Here is a 19,024-nt window from a genome sequence, read left to right as displayed (position 1 = left end):
CTTGCTCACTGTGCCTCTTTGTCTTCCTCAAGTTGCCAGACTTAGAAGACTTAATGAAAAGGGAGAACCAGAAGATTCTGACTCCCCTGGTGAGTCTGGACACCCCAGGGAAAGCAACAGTACGAGTGGTCATTCTGGCTGACCCTGTAAGTATTACTCACGGAAGGGACGGGCTGCACCCGGGGTTTCTGCAAGGTATCTTTCCGCCAAATTTCTTTTATCTTTATTGGGGTAGGACGGACATGAAATTTGCTTTGTGGGAGATGAAGCATTTCGAGAACTTTCTGAGATGGATCCAGAAGGAAGCAAGTTGTTGGATGATGTGAGTCTCACTTCTGACTTTATATCCCCATAGGCACACCAGCGATGGTGTTAAGGGGTTGGGGGTGGGGGGTAAGGGCCAAAGCAACAGGCTCCACGGCTGTGTCCTTTTTTTGTTGGGGTGACTTTTGAGCCAGGAATATGTGTTTTCAGTGCTACCCGTAGGACTCTTCTTTTAAGATTTTATTTTTAAGTAATCTCTACACCCAACATGGGGGCTCAAACCCACAACCCTAAAATCAGAGTCTCATGCTCTACTGATTGAGCCAGCCAGGGGTCCGTCCCCCCAACTCCCTCCCCCCTTATGACTGTGTGCTGCATTTGTCCCTTCACACGTGCTCAGGCCGCTCTGTTTTGTGCGTCGTGACCTCGCTCGCTGAGGGAAACGGCTGGGTGCACCCCGCGCCCCTTAGCTCTTCTGGCCCCTCATCTCCCGTCTGCAGTGCCGCTGCTGTCCTTCCAGTGAGTGGCTCTCCTTCGCACACTAACGTTCAAGTCTCCCGTCTTTTAAAAATCTTTGACCCCCAAGCCCCTTCTCCAGGTTTCTTTTAAAGAATCTGCCCACACGCCGTTTCTCCTTCTTCCCCCATTCACACCTCAGCCTGTGGTGCACTGGCTCCTGTGGCTCTGTGAAAACGCTCATGCTGGTGTCACCCATGACCTCCGTCTCGCCAGGTCCCACAGCTACTTTTCTGTCTTCCGCAGACTCGGTCTTCCAGCAGCATCCAAAGCAGTTGCTGTTCTGCAGCGCCTGGCCCATGCCTGGGGTGTAATAGGAGCTCGGCAAGGGCTCTGTTGCTGATAGAGGAAGGGAGTCAGTCTGTCCTGGATCTGTCACTTAATATCTGTGTGACTGACCTGAAGCGATTTACTTAAGTTCCCTGAACTTCAGTGTTGTTTTCTTTCAAGATCTCTATGTCCAATGTGGGGCTTGAACCCATGACTCCAAAATCAAGAGTTGCATGCTCTACCAACTGAGCCAGCCATGCGCCCCTAAACTTCAGTTTCCTTACCTCAAATCTTGAGAAAATCAGATTAGCCACCTCATAGGATTGTCGTGTGGTTTATAGACCACGGCAAACTGCTGACATAACAGACATTCAATTAATGTCAACGAAAGCAAGAAAGAGAAATTGCAGCATTTATAAATTTTATTATGAAGGAAAATAGAATGTCAGGCAGCCTCTCAGGTGGCACGTCCATTAGACTCTTTTCCTTCTTGTTTTTTCATGTCACTGACCAACTGTGTCCTCTTGCCAGCTGTCTTCTGCTTTGGTCCGACAGACCCTGCCATCTTCATATCTGACCGCTTCTCCAGCACAGACACGACTTTCTGTCTCATTCCAAAGCGATTTTCGTGAGCTCCCACGCTGTCTTTTATTCTCACGTACTGTTCTTCCTCTTCTCTGGGTACTCTGGTTACCTGAGTGCTGAGCTGCAGCCGTCACCCATTCTCTGACCCTTTTTGTAAGCTTATTTATTTTGAGAGACAGCGAGAGCAGGGGAGGGGCAGAGAGAGTATAGAGAGAGGCCTAAGCAGCCCGGCACTGACGGCTCAGAGCCCAATGTGGGGCTGAACCCATGAACCAGGAGATCATGACCTGAGCTTAATCGACCGAGCCACCCAGGGGCCCCCATTCTCTGACTTCTGATTTCTAGTCCCTACTCCTCCCTAAGCTCCAAACAAGTATTTTGTTGTTGTTGTTTCTAAGGTAAAATATACATGGAGTTTTTTGTTATTGTTAAGAGAGAGCTTGAGCAGGAGAGAGGGGCAGAGGGAGAAAGAGAAAGAATCTGAGCTACCCAGGTGCCCCTACATAGAATTTAAATGAACAGGAATTTAATGTTGAATTTGGTAATAAGTGTTGACAGCTAAATATTCTCATACAACTGCTGCTTAAATTACAGAGCATTTTCATCATTGTAGAAAGTGTTCTCGTGCCCATTTCCAGTTAGTTCCCACCCACCCCCCTTCCTAGAGCCAACTACTATACTGATTTCTATCATTATTTTTGTTTGTCCTTGGACTTCACATAAATGGAATCATTCAGTAGGTATTCTTTTGTGCCTGGCTTCTGTCCCACAACATAACATTTTGAGATTCCTCCATGTAATTGTACATGTCAGAGTTCTTTTTTTTTTTAATGTTTATTTATTTATTTGAGAGAGAGAGAGAAAGAGGACATGAGCAGGGAGGGGCAGAGAGAGAGGGAGGAGACAGGATCCAAAACAGCCCTGTTTGGGGCTCACACTCACAAACTGATGAGATCATGACCTGAGCCCAAGTCGGACGCTTGACTGAGTAAGCCACCCAGGTGCCCCTGTTCTTTTTAATTACTGAATGGTGTTCAGTTTTATGAATATAACGATTTGCTTATCCATTCTTCTGATGGTGGATATTTGAGTTGTGTGCAGAGATTTTTATGTATTTATAAGGAAGATTACTATGAACATTTTTTTTTTAAGTTTATTTATTTTGAGGGAGAGACAACACAAGTAGGGGAGGAGCAGAGAGAGAGAGGGAGAGAATCCCAAGCAGACTCTATGACATTAGCACAGAGCCGGACACGGGGCTCCATCCCATAAACCGTGAAATCACGACCCGCGCTGAAATCAAGAGCCAGACACTCAACCAGCTGAGCTGTCCAGGTGCCCCGCTGTGAACACTCCTGCGTGACTCTTACAGACATGAATCATTTTTCTTGGGTAAATACCTAAGAGTGGAATTGGTTTTACTTTATAAGAAACTGCCAAACAGTTGTGCGAAGTGCTTGAACCACTTAATGCTCCTCCCAGTCGTGTGTGTGTCTGAGAGGTCCGGCTTCTCCACATCCTCGTCAGCATTTGTGCTTTTCTGGGCCTTCGCTTTAGCTCTCCTAGAACATGGAAGATGGTTTCTCGGTGTGGTTGAATTTCCATTTCCCTGATAACTATTGATGTTGCGCACCTTTGCATAGGCTTATTGGCTATTTGCATACCTTCCTTTGTGAATCATATGTTCAAGTCTTTTATCCATTTCTTTCCTTAGATTTTATTTTTAATACTTGATTAAAAATTCCAAAAACGCAGGAGAGTACAGCAGATCCCTACGGGATTGTCACTAATCAGCTCTGCCATAGCTTTCATCAATCCTTCCCACCCCACTTTTATGTGCGTGTGTGCTGGGGAATTATAAGGCAAATTTTAGGTGCTGTTTTATTTCAACCCTAAATATGTAAGTATTTTAAACATTTTAAGATGATTTAAAAGAAATAAAAATCAAGAAATTTTTTTTTAATTTTTTTTAATGTTTTATTTATTTTTGATACAGAGAGTGACAGAGCATGAGAGGGGGAGGGGCAGAGAGAGAAGGAGACACAGAACCGGAAGCAGGCTCCAAGCTCTGAGCTGTTAGCACAGAGCCTGATGCGGGGCTTGAACCCATGAACGTGAGATCTGACCTGAGCCGAAGTTGGAGGCTTAACCGACTGAGCCACCCAGGCGCCCCAAGAAATTTTTTTTATTGATCCTACACACAAGAAAAATCAATGGTATATCCTTAACATCACTTAAAATCCAGTTTTTATTAAAATTTGCCTGATCATTCTGATGTGGATCTCCATCCCACACCCTAGGATAACATGACCTGAGCCAAAATCAAGAGTCAGATGCTCAACTGAGTGAGCCACCCAGGTGCCCCTCCCTATGTATTTTTTAATAAGCTTTAATGTAATTGGACTATATCAATACAGAACAATGTATATGATCCACTGTGTTTCATGACAAACAGGTCAGAAGACACACCTCTGATCTCTTTTACGTTTTAGCTAGTCTAATCACAGTCTCTAACTATGCACATTGTGTGTCTGCTCACATGATTTTATTCTCCTGGAATGGCCCTTCTGTCATTTGAATTTTTGCTTGTTTTTCAAGTCCTGCTCAAATCCATTTTTTAAAAAAATCTCATTGGCTGGAGTTCTGGAAGCAAGTCATTTGTTAAATATCTGCAAATGCAAGTACTAGTCCCAGTCTATGGCTTGCCGATTTATTTTAACACAGCCTTATAAGAACAGAAAACATCTTAGTCTCCAAGTATTTGTTATCTTTCCACATTTTTCCTTGTGGTTGATTTCAAGTTTCCTAGTGTTGAAGTCTGAAAATATGCATGGTATGATCTCAGTCATTTTGTACTTACTGAGGGCTGATTTGTGTCCCAGTATGTAACCTGTTCTGGAGAACGTTCCATGTGCACTCAAGAAAAATGTGTGTTCCTCTACTTTAGGATGATATGTTCTGAATATATCTGTTAAGTCCATCTGGTCCAGTGTTTCATTCAAAGTCATTGTTTCCTTGTTGATTTTCTGTGTAGATGATCTATCCATTGTTATAAGCAGGGAAGAGCAGAGAAAAAATTTTAAGTCCAGTTTATCAACTTTTTTTATGTTTAGTGCTATCTCAGTCCAGACTAGTGTTAATAGCCAGTGAAACCTCTTCACCCTGATAAACCATGGAAATTTCAAAAAGTAGAACAATTTAGGGGCGCCTGGCTGGCTCAGTTGGAAGAGCATGCAACTCTTGATCCCAGGGTTTGAGATTGAGCCCCACATTGTGTGTAGGGATTACTAAAAAATAAATAAAAGTGGTTTATTTTTTTTCAGTAGAGCAATTTAGGGGTGTCTGGGTGGCTTAGTCAGTTAAGCGTCTGACTTCGACTCAGGTCATGATCTCATGGTTCATGAGTTCAAGCCCTGCATCGGGCTCTGTGCCTATGGCTCAGCCCTTGGAGCCTGCTTCGGATTCTGTGTCTACCTCTCTCTCTGCCCCTCCCCTACTCACTCTGTCTCTCAAAATAAAATAGACATAAAAAAAAATTTTTTAAGAGCAATTTAACATAACATTTTTATCTATTAGAAGCAAGACTGTTATGAACATCCTTGTATAACTCTTGTAGACTTTTCTCTTGGGTTTCATTTCTCTTGGGTAAATACCTAGCAGTGGAACTGCTTTTCCTTTATAGCATTTAAGAGGCTTTTTATCTTAGAGTAGTTTGGGACCTAAAAAGCAATTTTGAACCTTGTTTATAAAGCAGTGTTTTAACATTGTTTCTCCTCAGCCCTAAGTTCTGTTAGCTGTTTAGTCCCCAAGAGGTGTGAGTTCACTCTGAGACCTCCTTTCTCTCCACTTACCCTTGGAAAGGGCCCTCGTTCTCACCTATAAGAGTGCAGAAGCCGCCTCTCACCTTCCAGCCATCCCTGCTGCCAGCACCGGCTTTCTAGGCATAAATCCAGTGATTTCAAAGACCAGTTAGTCTTCTCATAGCTCCTGTTGTCTCCAGGTTACATTCCAAACCCTCTGACCGCGTGGAAGCCGTCTGGCCCTTCCCTGCTCTCCGATCTTCTGCGCCGCCCTCTCCCTCCCGCCCTCCTACCCCAGCCCCAGCGAGCGGCGCACATTCCCCAGGACGTAGCTTCTTGCCTCCTCCCGAAGGTTTGTTTTCTTCCTCTTCAACTCCTCACTCAGAACTCACAAGCTTTCTTGGATTCTCCACACCAGAATTTGTTGTTTCCCCCATATTTTATGGCTCTGAAAAAACAAACTCTGCAAATTTTTCAGTTTTCTCTTATTTTGCACACCTTGATTTTCAAAACCCTTTTTATGTTCATCAAAAGAAAGTCACATAGCACTAAGATACTCTCTAAGTCAGTGTGACGGTGTCTTGTCCCATCTCTGAGTCCCACTGCCCAGGACAGCCACGTTCACCTTTGAGGTTTCTAAATAAAACGTACACGTACTTCTGTTTCTTCATTTTCAGTGGCAGACACCATCCTTGCACTTCCTGCTGAGGTAGATAAGTTTTTTAATGCCATTTCTCCAACCGCTTAGTTGTTTTCTTGTGGTCTGATATCACCTTGTTCGTGCTTCTGTGATAGCAGGTGCCCTAGGAGACACACGTGCGTGTGCCCTCATGCAACATAGTTGTCTGAGTCCTCCGCTATTGCGTGTGCTCCCCGAAGCGCAGACTGTGTCTCTGCCACCACACCTGAACCCAGCCTCATGCCTAGCTCATAATGAAAACTGGCATTTTTAAAGGTATTGCTATACTTGATTTTTGACTGAGTAAGTTAATGTGTAGCCTTACCAAACACCCATTTAGCATATGCATGTTTTTATTACAGGAAAGTTTTGTTTTTTGTTTTTCAATTTTTTTGTTTTTTGAGAGAGACAGAGAGCAAGCAGAGGACGAGCAGAGAGGTAGGCACATAATCCAAAGCAGACTCCAAGCTGTCAGCACAGAGCCCGATGCAGGGCTCAAACTCACGAACTGTGAGGTCATGACTTGAGCTGAAGTCGGATGCTTAACCGACTGAGCCACCCAGGCGTCACTGGACAGGAAGTTTTAAAAGACTTAGGTTCTAGGCGTAGATCCCTCTATAAGCCCTTCTGCATGGTCTCAGCCTGGTGGAATAGTAAGATAAAAACACTCTAGTGGAACCAAAACGTATTCACAAGGCTTCCTTTTTAAGGAAGAGGCCCCAAACCAACGGAGCAGCACCAGCATCGGTGGGACGGTATCGGAGGAGGCGTAGCAAAGGCAAATCGTTCCAGGCTTACTAGCCAAAACATGAAAGTAGCTTTTCATATGTGGTCTCATAACACCGAGCACTAAAAGATTCTTGAGAGCCTACCCAGACGTGAAGAGCGACAGCCCCGTCTGTTCTTCCAGGGACCCGGCAGCCTCGTGTGCTTGCTCCTTGCTCTCTGATCAGTCGGCTGGCCAGCCACACTCATGTCTGCGCGCGTCACGCTGTACTCTGCCACGTGAGACTCGGTTGCTTGATACTCATCAGCGTCCAGTGAAATTAAACATAATACTCTGTACGGAATGAACACATTCAGTGTATCTTAACTGTTAATGACTGTGATAGTGCAATGAGAGGTACAAAGTCGACTGTATATTCTATTTCATAGACTTAACCATATATTCCAATTCTCTTTCTGTAGGCAATGGCCGCAGACAAAAGTGAGGAATGGTTTGCTAAGCAAAATAAACCAAAGGCTTCGGGTTGACAGAGACACACTGTGGAGCCAGCATTTGTGCCTCCTGTCGAGCACCTGCAGGCCCGGGGTGTCCGTGCCTGATAAATGCTATCATGACTCAGTTGTTCCTGCACAAGCAAGGAGGCTGGGGTGCTGAAGATCTGTGTGTTTTAATCTTTGAAAGCTCCCAGATAGATTTTAGAAATAAAGTCTTACTATTACCAGTCCCATTAGCGGAGAACTCGTGCTGTACGCTGCACTGGCATCAGAATGGCACCTTCTGCGTGTAACTCGAGTAGATGAGTCATCATTTTTCAGCCTGGGCAACAATATGGGACATTACCTTTGGTTGAAGGTGGAGGGAATTTTTGATAAGCTTAGGACAGGAATACTTCCAACCCCATGATCGCGTGCTCTTCTAACGCCCTCCTCTGGCAGGCCTTGACAGTGAAACATTTTAAAGACATTTGGTTCATTGAATCAAAAGATTTGACTACCACTCACACATTCCTTGCTTTAAAATTTTGAATATCCAGAGAAAACAGATGGAAGGATCTCATGTGTTGTGCTGCCACATGCCTGGCTTCAGGCCACTTTCTTTATATAATTTTCTTAAATCCTCACGAGAATCTTAATTTCTGAAATATGGATTTGATTTCTGAAATATGGATTCGATATTTCTTCAGCCTGAAAAAAAAAAGTTAACACCTTCTTAGAGTTTTCTATTTGGTGCTACAGAACAAATAACTTCTACTCATTGGAAACAGAACTATATTGGCCATATTTATTAAATAGTTTTTGGAACTCTACTCCTGAAATCACGTTTTTTTGCACCAGCCTTTAAGACTCCTTATTTAAAAATGGTGGTGGCCAGATTCTAATTATAGGGAAGAAACTGAAGAGATTGAAAAGGACTGACTCAGGTTACCAGTTCCAGAAAAATACATCTGAAATGACCTCAGTTATTCTCCCTGGCTGGCAGGAAATTTCGGGGTTTCAGTTCCTCTTCTTACTATAGGGTGGTCTTCCCTTCACCGACAGAAAACAGTCCTTTGCTCTCTCCGCAGCATTTTCCATTCAGCTTAAATTCCTTGTCTTAGGGGAGCAATCAAGGGTTTCAAAGCAAATCAGGTTCTAGACGTTCCTTCCCCAGACAATTGGTTCACCTGTTTGCATATACATGGGGAAATTATTGTGTAGATTTTGAATAACCAGACTTCTCTGCGTCTCGGCAGACTAAGATTTAACTCTCAGATTTCCCTTTAGCTTAGTAAGTAATTCTTGATGTTTATCTCTGGGAATACCGTTACTGTACAGAGAAACTATGCTTTTCCCAGGGTATCAGGCTACTGACCTAGGCCTTCTGAGTGTCAATAAAATAAATGGTTTATGTAAGTACTGGAAGACTAAACGCATACTAGATTTCTTTTTTATCTACTTCAATTTTATTCAATTTTAACATGCCAGAATTTTTCCTCTTTTTAATGTTTTTTTTTTTTTATTTTTGAGAGACAGAGAGAGACACTGTGAACAGGGGAGGGTCAGAGAGAGAGGGAGACACAGAATCTGAAGCAGGCTCCAGGCTCTGAGCTGGCTGTCAGCACAGAGCCCGATGCGGGGCTCGAACCCACGAACGGTGAGATCATGCTCTGAGCCGAAGCTGGACGCTTAACCGACTGAGCCGCCCAGGCGCCCCAGAATTTCTCCTCTTTTAAATTACTGCTATGCATAAAGAGAAGTTAATGCTGTTTATCTACATGGGACATTTTGTCTTTACCGTATAAGCCCCGCTTCATCCCACTGCCGGTCATCTTTCTTTAGCTGCAGTCTTCATTGCTGTGTTCATCCTAAAACCATTTAGTGTACCGCTTTGGCCTTTTATCGAGGAGTCCAAAAGTTTACCTCTGCCCGGGATAGCTAGTGATTTTAAACCCCAGGTAGGATTACTTTCCCACTTCTGATGATGGTATGCTCCACGAGAAAACAAAGTTATAAGAAAGATGGCTTTTGGGGCACCTGGGTGGCTCAGCCAGTTGAATGTCCGACTGTTGGTTTTGGCTCGTGTCTGGCTCTGCGGTGGCAGCGCAGAGCCTGCTTGGGATTCTCTCTCCCTCTGTCTCTCTGCCCCTCCTCTGTGCTGTCTCTCTCAAAATGAGTGAAACCTTAAAATTTTTTCCTAAAAAAAAGGAAAGAAAGATGGTTTTGCCCAAGCAGGTGTTTTAAAACAGATGAAGTTGGAAAGCTCTAGAGCTTCAGGGTTGTGTTTTCAGAGCAGCCATTTTGGTTTTTGGCCTTGAGGGGTTGTGGACTTCTAGCATATTAAGTTTAAAATTTTTAAAAAATATTTATTGATGATAATGTTTATTTTTGAGAGAGAGAGAGAGAAGCGGGGGAAGAACAGAGAGGGAGACACAGAATCCAAAGCAGGCTCCAGGCTCTGAGCTGTCAGCACAGAACCTGATGCGGGGCTTGAACTCACAAGCCATGAGAACGTGACCTGAGCCAAAGTCAAATGGATGCTCAACTGACTGAGCCACCCAGGTGCCCCTCCATTATTATTTTTACTAGTATTTCACATTTAATGTGAAATCAGGGTCTTAAAAGCATCTGAATGTGCTTATAATATCCTCCAAAGAAGAGAGGACAGCACACTGTTGTACAGCGTGGCTCTTGCCCAGTTTGTAGTTAACAATAGTTCTTTAGTCACAGATACCACTGGTGTCCTGGGGACACTTTCTCTTCAAGTAATATGTGTACTTAGTCTATAGCAACTTTCTGCACATACGTGAACAGAAGATCCCAAGCTGTCTGGTGAGATTTGGTTTCCTTTGTCCTCTGATGTCTTTTTGGTTGTTGCTTCTATTGTTTAAGGGTCCTTCACGAACTGGAGCTGACCTGATGTCGTAGTCTGTGAAAATAGTTTTTGAGGAAAAGTATTGGGAAGTTCCATGCCACCACAGAGCTTTCTCTCTGAAATGTAATACCAGTTAGTCTGTATTTCCCAGTGCACTTTCTGTGCATTGATGCCGCCAAGACAACCAACACTGAAGGAGTGGAAGCTGAGCTTTGGCTCTTGCGTGGGTCACAGGGTGGGTTGTCCTAAAACAAACTCGGGCGCCTGGGCGGCTCAGTTGAGTGTCCAACCTGGGATCAGGTCTTGATCTCACAGTTCTTGAGTTTGAGCTCCACATCGGGCTGTAAGCCCAGAGCCTGCTTGGGATCCTCTGTCTCCCTCCCTTTGCCCCTGCCCCACTCATGCTTGCATGCACTCTCTCTCAAAAATAAATAACTAAATAAACTCACTTACCTGTACACATATTGTCCTATCGACATCCCCAGGCAGAAATCAGGGTTAGCTTCAGACTAACCCCAAGGCGTTTTAGTTGCATTCAGAGGCTGGGATTTTGAAGCCATCTGCTCCAGTGTTTCTCATCTGCTATGTTGTCATGCATCAATTACTTCACTAAAAGTTTGACTTCCCTCAAAATATTAACTTCATCAGGCCTATGTTCCAGTGGGGCTTTGAGTATTAGGAATTGACGAGCTTTTTGGAAGATGAAGACCCCCTCAGTAATGTTGAGTTAACAGTGAACAGACAACCCCTGAAGAGACAGGCCTCGGCCTCCTTCTCCTTTCCCCTGAGAGGCCGAGCCTCTGGAGAACGGTCTCGTTGACTGACCTCAAATCTTGGGCAATTTTCATAGCATGAGTCTTCCCCCAACCCCTCTACTCCTGCCAAATACCAACATACACTCTGGGAATAGAAAGGCTGGGAGCGCTCCAAATTCCACATAAAGCCAGTTTTGATGGAACTTTCCCAAGTGGAGAGCTGGTTTTTATATATTTTGAATTTTTTAAATGTTTTATTTATTTTTGACACAGAGAAAGACAGAGCATGAGAGGGGGAGGGGCAGAGAGAGAAGGAGACACAGAACCGGAAGCAGGCTCCAGGCTCTGAGCTAGCTGGCAGCACAGAGCCTGACGCGGGACTCGAACCCACGAACGTGAGATCTGACCTGAGCCAAAGTTGGAGGCTTAACCGACTGAGCCACCCAGGCGCCCCTGGTTTTATATATTTTGGACACCTCTCCAGGACTCTCCCAGTCACTTTGAGTGTAGTCACCTTTCAGCAAACAGTCACTCTCATGCAGTTTAAGTGATTCATTGAGGTCTCTCAGCTACAGTTGTTACGGCTTCATAACATTTCAGCCATCAGACTTTTAAGAAGCCCTTTTCCCTGTCAGAGGAGCCATTGCTACTTCATTCTGTTTGACACTCCATTCTCCTTAACCATTTTTCTTCAGTTCTTCCACTTTGGCATCATAGATCCTCATGGCACCATCTTTGTTCTCATTCCATGCCACCCACTTGGCCTTGTCCTTCACATCTGTGGCAGGTGGGCAGGGATGTTGCAGTCGTCCTGGGTGGCCTGCTTGTAGAAGCTGTACACCAACAGTTTCTGCTCATCACTCACAGGTCCCTTCAACTGCTTGATAGCCGCGCAGGCCATCTCAAACGCCACCTGGCACGTTGAGGGAACTGAGGCCGGGCCCGTGTCTTTTCTAAGTGATAATTGGCGATGGAGGATGGAGAGTTAGAAACACTGGAGACTAGTCATTAGGTCTTGGAAGAGCAAAAGGAGCAAAGGAGCCAGGGAAATGTTTCAGAACATAGGATATCCGTGTGTGTGTGTGTTCTCAGTGAGAAGTCGAGAAGTCAAATGTGTTTTTATAAAGTACACATTGCAAACTGAGGCCCATTGGGTTGGATCTCCCCCACCATTGGTCTGGCTGGCAAACTGCCAGGAGGGCAACCAGTAGCATTTCAAAGGCGTTTATGATGCCAGAAAATTAAGGATGCTGTGCTGTGAGAAGGAGGCGCTGTGGGGGACGGAGTGGGGCGGATTTTGCGTCTGGGGGACAGACAGTCTTAAGACTGGTAGACCCCCTCGAGGGGAGGAGTGGCACACCTGTACTGATTAATGGGCAGCCTGGGGAGGGCGTTCAGTGCGGGTAATCCTGGGGATTATTGGATGGGAGCGAAAGCGGAACCTGGGATGTAGCTAGTGGGTATGAGCTACTGGGACTCAAAGCTGGGCAGACGCGCCGCTGAGCGGCGCCGCCTAGGAAGGCTGTGTGTAGAGCCCAAGGGCCAGTGACCGGAGGGACGTTTCGGGGCGGGGCGGGGCACGCACGGCGGAAACGAAGTGCAAGTACGTACCTATTGGCTGGTTGGAGGCCTCGGGCCGGTAGGGGGCGACGGGGGCCGGGTTGCCTGGGCGCAGCGGACCTGTTGGTGAGTACTGCGCGTGCGCGCGGAGCGGCGGGAGGCCTGAGACTGACCACTCGGAGCCCGGACTGAGATTGTGGGCGGGGGCGGAGGCGCGCGGCCCATTGTCCCGCCTCCCGGAACAGCCCATTGTGCAGCGGTGGCTGCGCTGCACTCACGGCTTCGCGCGGGAGGGGCGGCCTCACGGCCGCTGGCGTCGCCGCCATGGACCTAGGTGGGTGTCTTGATTGCCCGTTCTCGGCCCTCTTGGTCCCCGTACTGAAACGGGCGACCAAGGCAGTGCCAAGCGGGGTCGGGCTAAGGGACCTCCGGATAGGGGACGGTTTGGGGGGACTGGGGCGACTCTCGGAGGCCGGGGGTCGGGAGGCGGGGCTCTAACTCCGGCCCCACTGCTCCTTGGCCGGCATCTTGTCCCTTTCGGACGCCTTTCCACGCGAGGGGCCAACCGATTGTGAAGTTAGATTTTCCTGAAGGTGAACAGGGTCGTGCACGTGCTTTGGAAAATGCCGGCCTCAGAAGACGTCCCGGGGAATCCCGGATACCCAGACAGCCTCATTATTGACCGGTTACCGAGTTGTTGAGCAAGCGTCTTATGCTCTTGAGGTTCTCGTCGATAAAACGGGGACGATGATAATGTATCCACCACACAGTTTGGGGGCGTTTGGATTGAGAGCACAGCTCTCCCTACAGTGGTAGGGTGCCAAGGCACAGCTAACGTTCATGCGACCAGCAGCCCTGGGGAGGGCCGCAGCCGCTGAGGTGCTTTTGAACTTCTGAACTTTTGAACTTCTGTGAACTTTTGATTCCGATTCCTCACCCGCAGGGTCTGCGAGAAGTGAGGGGGGGGCGTTCGTATAAATCGGTGGCTCCTTGGGCAGCCTCCCACCCTGCTGGACATGTTTTAAGGAGATAAGAGGAGGCTGTTCTGAGAGAGCTGGGGTGAGTGAGGTACCGCAAGATGTGCCAGTAGAAATGCAGTCCTGTCCCCGAGTAAGCTCTTCGGTGGTGGAACAGAGTTTGGAGCCCTGCAGCGGTGGTGATCTGTCCCAGCCTCATTACACTGTAGTTCAGGCATCCTGAGCAAACTGTTTCTGAATCCCAATGTTCCCATCTCTAAAAGCAGGAATGGCCCTCACAAGGTTGATTTGAAGATGCAGAAAGATCTTGCAAAGTTCCTGGCACAGACTAAACACTTAAACATAAGCACCAGTTAACCAGGAGTGATAAAAATACTTAGGATTTGCCCAGCTAGTAACCAGTAGCCTGGGACTTACTCCAGGTAGCTCAGTGAACACACTTATCTCTGGAAGGTGGGTTTTAGGGCTCAAACATTTTGGCTGAGCTGATGGTGCAATAAAATTAAATTTACAAATTCCTAGGGGAGCAACCTGAGGCAAAGAGGGGGGCAGAATCTCCAGTGAGACCCCCTCAGGCAACCTAATCTTTCCTGGGTGTGTGCTTTGGCCACAGGGAGTCGCAGTGAATTGCCTTCACCAATTAGTTGCAAAGGAATACTGATCCTTTGCTTTTAGTTGCTCCCTTAAAGTCGAAGGGCAGGATGTTTTGTAATCTGAATCAAGGTTCTCTCTTGCTGGCTCCTGGCCTGTATAAATGGGAAAGATGGGTTCTTGGAGCCGTGAGGGAATGAGGAAGAGGTGGCATCTCCATGCCCTGGGAAAGGGGAGGGAGTCAGGAAGACTGAATAGTGTACTCGGATTTTGTTTCTGGGCCAGAAGCAGCTTACTTGAGGAAGACCTATGTCCTTTCCTGTTCTTGAGCTAGGAGAAGGCAAAGAATAGAGACAAGGTACTGGTCCTGCCAACAAGGGAAAGATTTGTGGGGCATCAACATTTAGTGAGCACTTATCAGGCTCATTGTAGCCAGATGCATACTGTAGCTGTATCTTGTAAGGAATCGGGAGCTAGCAGCAACCAACTGTGCCAAGGGCTTGACTAATACTATTGCTTGATCCTCACAGTCCTGAAAGGAAGCCTCTGTTTCCCCCCACATTGCAGAAGGGGAGCTCAGAGAAGGAATCTAAGATACCACACTGCTTTTAAATGATTGAGCTAGGATTTAAAGCCATGTCTAATTAAACATCCCCAAATCCTTCCTTGAGAAGTCTGTTGATTCATGGCTCACTGGAGGAAGGACTTATCTTTCTTAATCTAGGACTTTTGTGTGTGTCTGCCTCTCGGTTTCTACCGGAGAATCAGAGCCTTCAGTTGCTTGTTCTGGTTTGACTGGAAGAGCTATGGGGTAAACTGTTTCCCTGAACGGCAGAACATTTGAAATCTGTTTGCAAGACAAGGATGTAGGAGAAAAAAGGGAAGGCAGGGCTTGTCTGATTGCTTCTATGCCCACAGCCCTGCCCTGTGCCCCTCTTAGGCTATATCATTACTTAGAGGCTTGATTGTCATGTTCCACAGTACTCATTTGGTGGCCCCTGCAGTCTGGTACTGCTGTGCACTCGCTCGCTCTCTCTCTCTCTCTCTCTCTCAGCCCTTCCTCCCCACACCCTCCGCCAGCCCATCCTGTGCTAGAGGGCCTAGCCCTTCCCTTTCCACATACTTTTCCTGCAGGATTTCATTCACTTTGTTCATCCCGTTAATCCCCTCCAGCAGAGAACTCTCCCTGAGCCGCTTTTTCAGGATGGACTCTCCTCCTCGGTATCAATCCACCTTCCCATTGCTGGAGGGTGTTTCTACCTTAATGTTCTACCTTAAACTCCAAATAACCCAAACTGTAGTGTTCACTCCAAAGCTGTTCTGATTCTCCTGTGTTCCTCCAGTGATGCCCATTGTCTTCCCATTCCAGGCTGGAGTCTGGGAGTCCTTTTTTATTCTTCAGGCACATCCTTGTGACTCCAGCTCCGCAGAGGCTCTTAGAACCATCCCTTCCTCCCCGTCTTGCTGAACCCTTCTCTTTCTAACCCTGATAATGACAGCCAGCCTGTACTGACTGATGTCTCTCTGCCTCTAACTTCTGATTATTTTAAATATGTTTTCACCATGCTCTGTCTTATTCGGCCTCTCTTGGTGCAGGACCCTTGAATATCTGCGAAGAAATGACTATTCTGCATGGAGGCTTCTTGCTCGCTGAGCAGCTGTTCCACCCCAAAGCACTGGCAGAATTGACAAAGTCTGACTGGGAGCACGTTGGGCAGCCCATCGTGGAGGCCCTCCGGGAGATCTCCTCCACCGCAGCGTGCTCCCAGTCCTTTGCCTGGAACAAGAAAGCTTTGATCATCATCTGGGCCAAGGTGCTTCAGCCCTACCCTGTAACCCCTTCTGACACTGACACTCGGTGGCAGGAAGATGTGTTCTTCTCAGTAGGCAATATGATCCCTCCCATCAGTCACACGGTGCTTTTTGAGCTGCTCAAGTCTCTGGAAGCTTCTGGACTCTTTATCCAGCTCCTGATGGCCCTGCCCACCACCATCTGCCGTGTAGAACTAGAGCGCTTTTTGGAGCACATGTCTGTTGACACTTCTTCAAAGGATGTGGCCTTTTTCCTCAGTGTCTGGTGGGAAATGATAAAGTACAAAGGCAATCAGCAGGACCCCCTGCTCTCGCAGTTTAGAACAATGGCCCATAAGTACTTGTCCTCTTCAGACGAGTTCTCCCATCCTCCAAAGAGGTTTAAGTCAGACCCAGATGTGTGTCCTACTATGCCCCTGTTGGCCATGCTGCTCACTGGGCTGAAACAAATCCAGAATCGAATCCTGTGCCCCAGGATGAAGTGCTGTGCACTAGCCAACTTGGCCGACATGCTGACAGTGTTTGCGCTGATGGAGGACAACCCCCAGGAAGTGTCTGCAACTGTGTATCTGGACAAGGTGGCCGCGGTGATCTCCGTGTGGAATTCGGACACCAAGAACCCGTTTCACCAACAGGCACTGGCAGAGAAGGTAAAGGAGGCAGAACGGGACATCAGCCTGAACTCCCTGGCCAGGCTTCCAAGTGAGACGATCTTCATCGGGCTGGAGTTCATGTGCAGCCTGCTGCGGGAGTGGGGGGAAGAGCTGCAGACCATGCTCAACAGCAGCCAGGGAATAAGTTATGACAGTTACCGGCTGTGTGACAGTCTGGCTTCCTTCAGCCAGAACTTGAAGCTCTACCTGGATTCCACCAACTTGTCCAAGGAGGAGAGGCAGGTGGTCTCCGAGCTGGCAGAGTATGTAGGGGACTTCCTGAGGAAAACAAACAAGGTGCTGAAGAACAAGAGCTCTGAGAAGGACATCACTGCCTCAATTGCCATGGCCATTATCGAGCAAAAGATGGACCGGCATATGGAAATGTGCTACATTTTTGCTTCTGAGAAGAAATGGGCCTTCTCAGACGAGTGGCTAGCCTGCCTGGTAAATAACCAGGCTCTCTTCCAAGAGCCAGACTTGGTGGTAAAGCTGCTGGAAACGGTGATGGGAGTCGCCGTGACAGACAGAGCCGTCCCTGAATCTCAGATCAGACAAGTGATCAGTTTGGTCCTGGAATGTTATGCAGACCTCTCACTGCCAGATAAAAATAAAGTCCTGTCAGGCACCCTGCTTTTCTGGGGGCGAAAGGGTCTGTCTGAGAAGTTGGCTTACTTGGATGGGTTTCAGGAAGACCTTAATACAACTTTTAACCAGCTTGCACAGAGTGCCTCTGAAGAGGGCTTAGCCAAAGCTGTAGCTTCCGTGGCCCGCCTGGTAATTGTGCACCCAGAGACCACGGTGAAGAAGATGTGCAGCATGGCCGTGGTCAATCTGGGCACTCACAAGTTCCTGGCTCAGATTCTCACCGCCTTCCCTGCCCTTAGGTTCATGGAAGAGCAGGGTCCAAATCTGTCCACCAATTTTGTGGTGTCATGCCTCAAAGAAACCGTCTGGGCAAAGTTCTCTACACCCAGGGAAGAAAAGCAGTTTTTGGAGCTCCTGAGCTGCCTGATGACCCCTGTGAAGCCCCAGGGTATCCCTGTTGCTGCTCTTCTTGAGCCAGATGAAGTGCTAAAGGAGTTTGTCCTGCCTTTCTTGATGTTGGACGTCAAAGAGGTGGACCTGAGCTTGAAGATCTTCGTCCAGACTCTCCAAGCAAATGCATGTCTAGAGGAATACTGGCTGCAGACCTGTTCTCCGTTCCCGCTCATCTTCAGCTTGTGCCAGCTCCTGGATTGCTTCAGCAGATACTGGCAGCTCCCCAAGGAGAAGCGGTGCCTCTCTCTGGACGGGAAGGATCTGGTCCTCCATATCCTGGAGATCCTCTGTGAGATTGTTTTGGCCAGTGCCGAGACTTTTTTCCCAGACACCTGGATCAAGTCCCTGTCTTGGCTCCACCGGAAGCTTGAGCAGCTTGACTGGACAGTGCGCCTGAGAATGAAGAACCTCTTTGAGGGCCACTTTAAGTGTGAGGTGCCGGCCACACTCTTTGAGATCTGTAAGCTTCCTGAGGATGAGTGGACCTCCCAGGCGCACCCTGGCTATGGGCCAGGCACAGGGCTTCTTGCCTGGATGGAGTGCTGCTGCCTCTCCAGCAGCATCTCTGAGCAGATGCTGTCCCTCTTGGTGGTTGATGTGGGCAACCCTGAGGAGGTCAGCTTGTTCAGCAAGGGCTTTCTGGTGGCCCTGGTACAAGTCATGCCCTGGTGCAGCCCCCAAGAGTGGCAGTACCTTTACCAGTTGACCAGGAAGCTCTTGGAGAAACAGCTCCTACATGTCCCTTACAGCCTGGAATATATTCAGTTTGTTCCTCTGCTCAACCTAAAGCCCTTTGCCCGGGAGCTCCAACTCTCTGTACTCTTCCTGAGAACTTTCCAGTTTCTCTGCAGCCAGAGTTGTCGTAACTGGCTTCCTATGGAAGGCTGGAACCATGTGGTCAAACTTCTCTGTAACAGTCTGACTAACCTCCTGGACTCCATTAGGTTGATACAGTCAGTTGGCCCTTGGGCTCAAGGGCAAGAACAGGACCTGACCCAGGAAACGCTGTTTTTTTATACCCAGGTATTCTGTCATGTTCTGCACATCATGGCCATGGTCCACCAAGAGGTGTGTGAACCACTCTACGTTTTGGCCTTGGAAATCCTCACCTGCTACGAAACCCTGAGCAAGGCCAACTCTTCTGTTAGTTCCTTGCTCCAGAAGGTAAATGAGCAGCGTTTCTTAAAGTCCATTGCTGAGAACATTAGCCCTGAGGAGCGCCGCCAAACCCTGCTGCAGAAGATCAGCAACTTCTGACCTTTGTAGACCAGAAAACAGCTGGGCCTTAACATGGGTGGGGTCTCTAGGGGCCGACCTGAGAAATATAAACTTTTCAGTGTGAAATTGTACACAAGCTAAGAAGGTGTATGGCAATAACTGTAAAGAAAATAGTTTCATAAGTGTTTATAACATACCAATTATAAAATTTTCTTCTGAGTTTCA

At 47.4% G+C, this 19,024-nt stretch overlaps 2 protein-coding genes and 1 long non-coding RNA gene across 4 annotated transcripts in view; 2 read left to right on the top strand and 1 right to left on the bottom strand.

Annotated features, from left to right (window-relative positions):
• The window catches only part of GLOD4 (glyoxalase domain containing 4), a 20,329-nt gene extending 11,596 nt beyond the window's left edge, over positions 1-8,733 (top strand). For both annotated transcript variants that reach the window (XM_029927526.1, XM_029927527.1), the window contains exons 7-9: positions 33-146; positions 236-322; positions 7,303-8,733. In XM_029927526.1, the coding sequence (XP_029783386.1) occupies positions 33-146; positions 236-322; positions 7,303-7,368 (267 nt within the window). In that variant the 3' untranslated portion in view covers positions 7,369-8,733. The remainder of the gene's footprint in view (positions 1-32; positions 147-235; positions 323-7,302) is intronic.
• Positions 7,838-12,697, bottom strand: LOC115281871. The gene is made up of 3 exons (XR_003904438.1): positions 12,559-12,697; positions 10,124-10,246; positions 7,838-8,025 (listed from the first exon to the last, which is right to left on the bottom strand). It is a non-coding gene; the product is annotated as an uncharacterized LOC115281871 (long non-coding RNA).
• Positions 12,658-19,024, top strand: GEMIN4 (gem nuclear organelle associated protein 4). The gene is made up of 2 exons (XM_029927525.1): positions 12,658-12,841; positions 15,672-19,024. The coding sequence occupies exons 1-2, from the start codon at positions 12,832-12,834 to the stop codon at positions 18,836-18,838; spliced, it is 3,177 nt and encodes a 1,058-aa protein (XP_029783385.1). The 5' UTR covers positions 12,658-12,831; the 3' UTR covers positions 18,839-19,024.

The sequence above is a fragment of the Suricata suricatta genome, chromosome 17 (genome assembly GCF_006229205.1).
Source record: "Suricata suricatta isolate VVHF042 chromosome 17, meerkat_22Aug2017_6uvM2_HiC, whole genome shotgun sequence".
Lineage (NCBI taxonomy): Eukaryota > Metazoa > Chordata > Mammalia > Carnivora > Herpestidae > Suricata > Suricata suricatta.
This window is presented reverse-complemented; position numbering and strand designations above follow the sequence as displayed.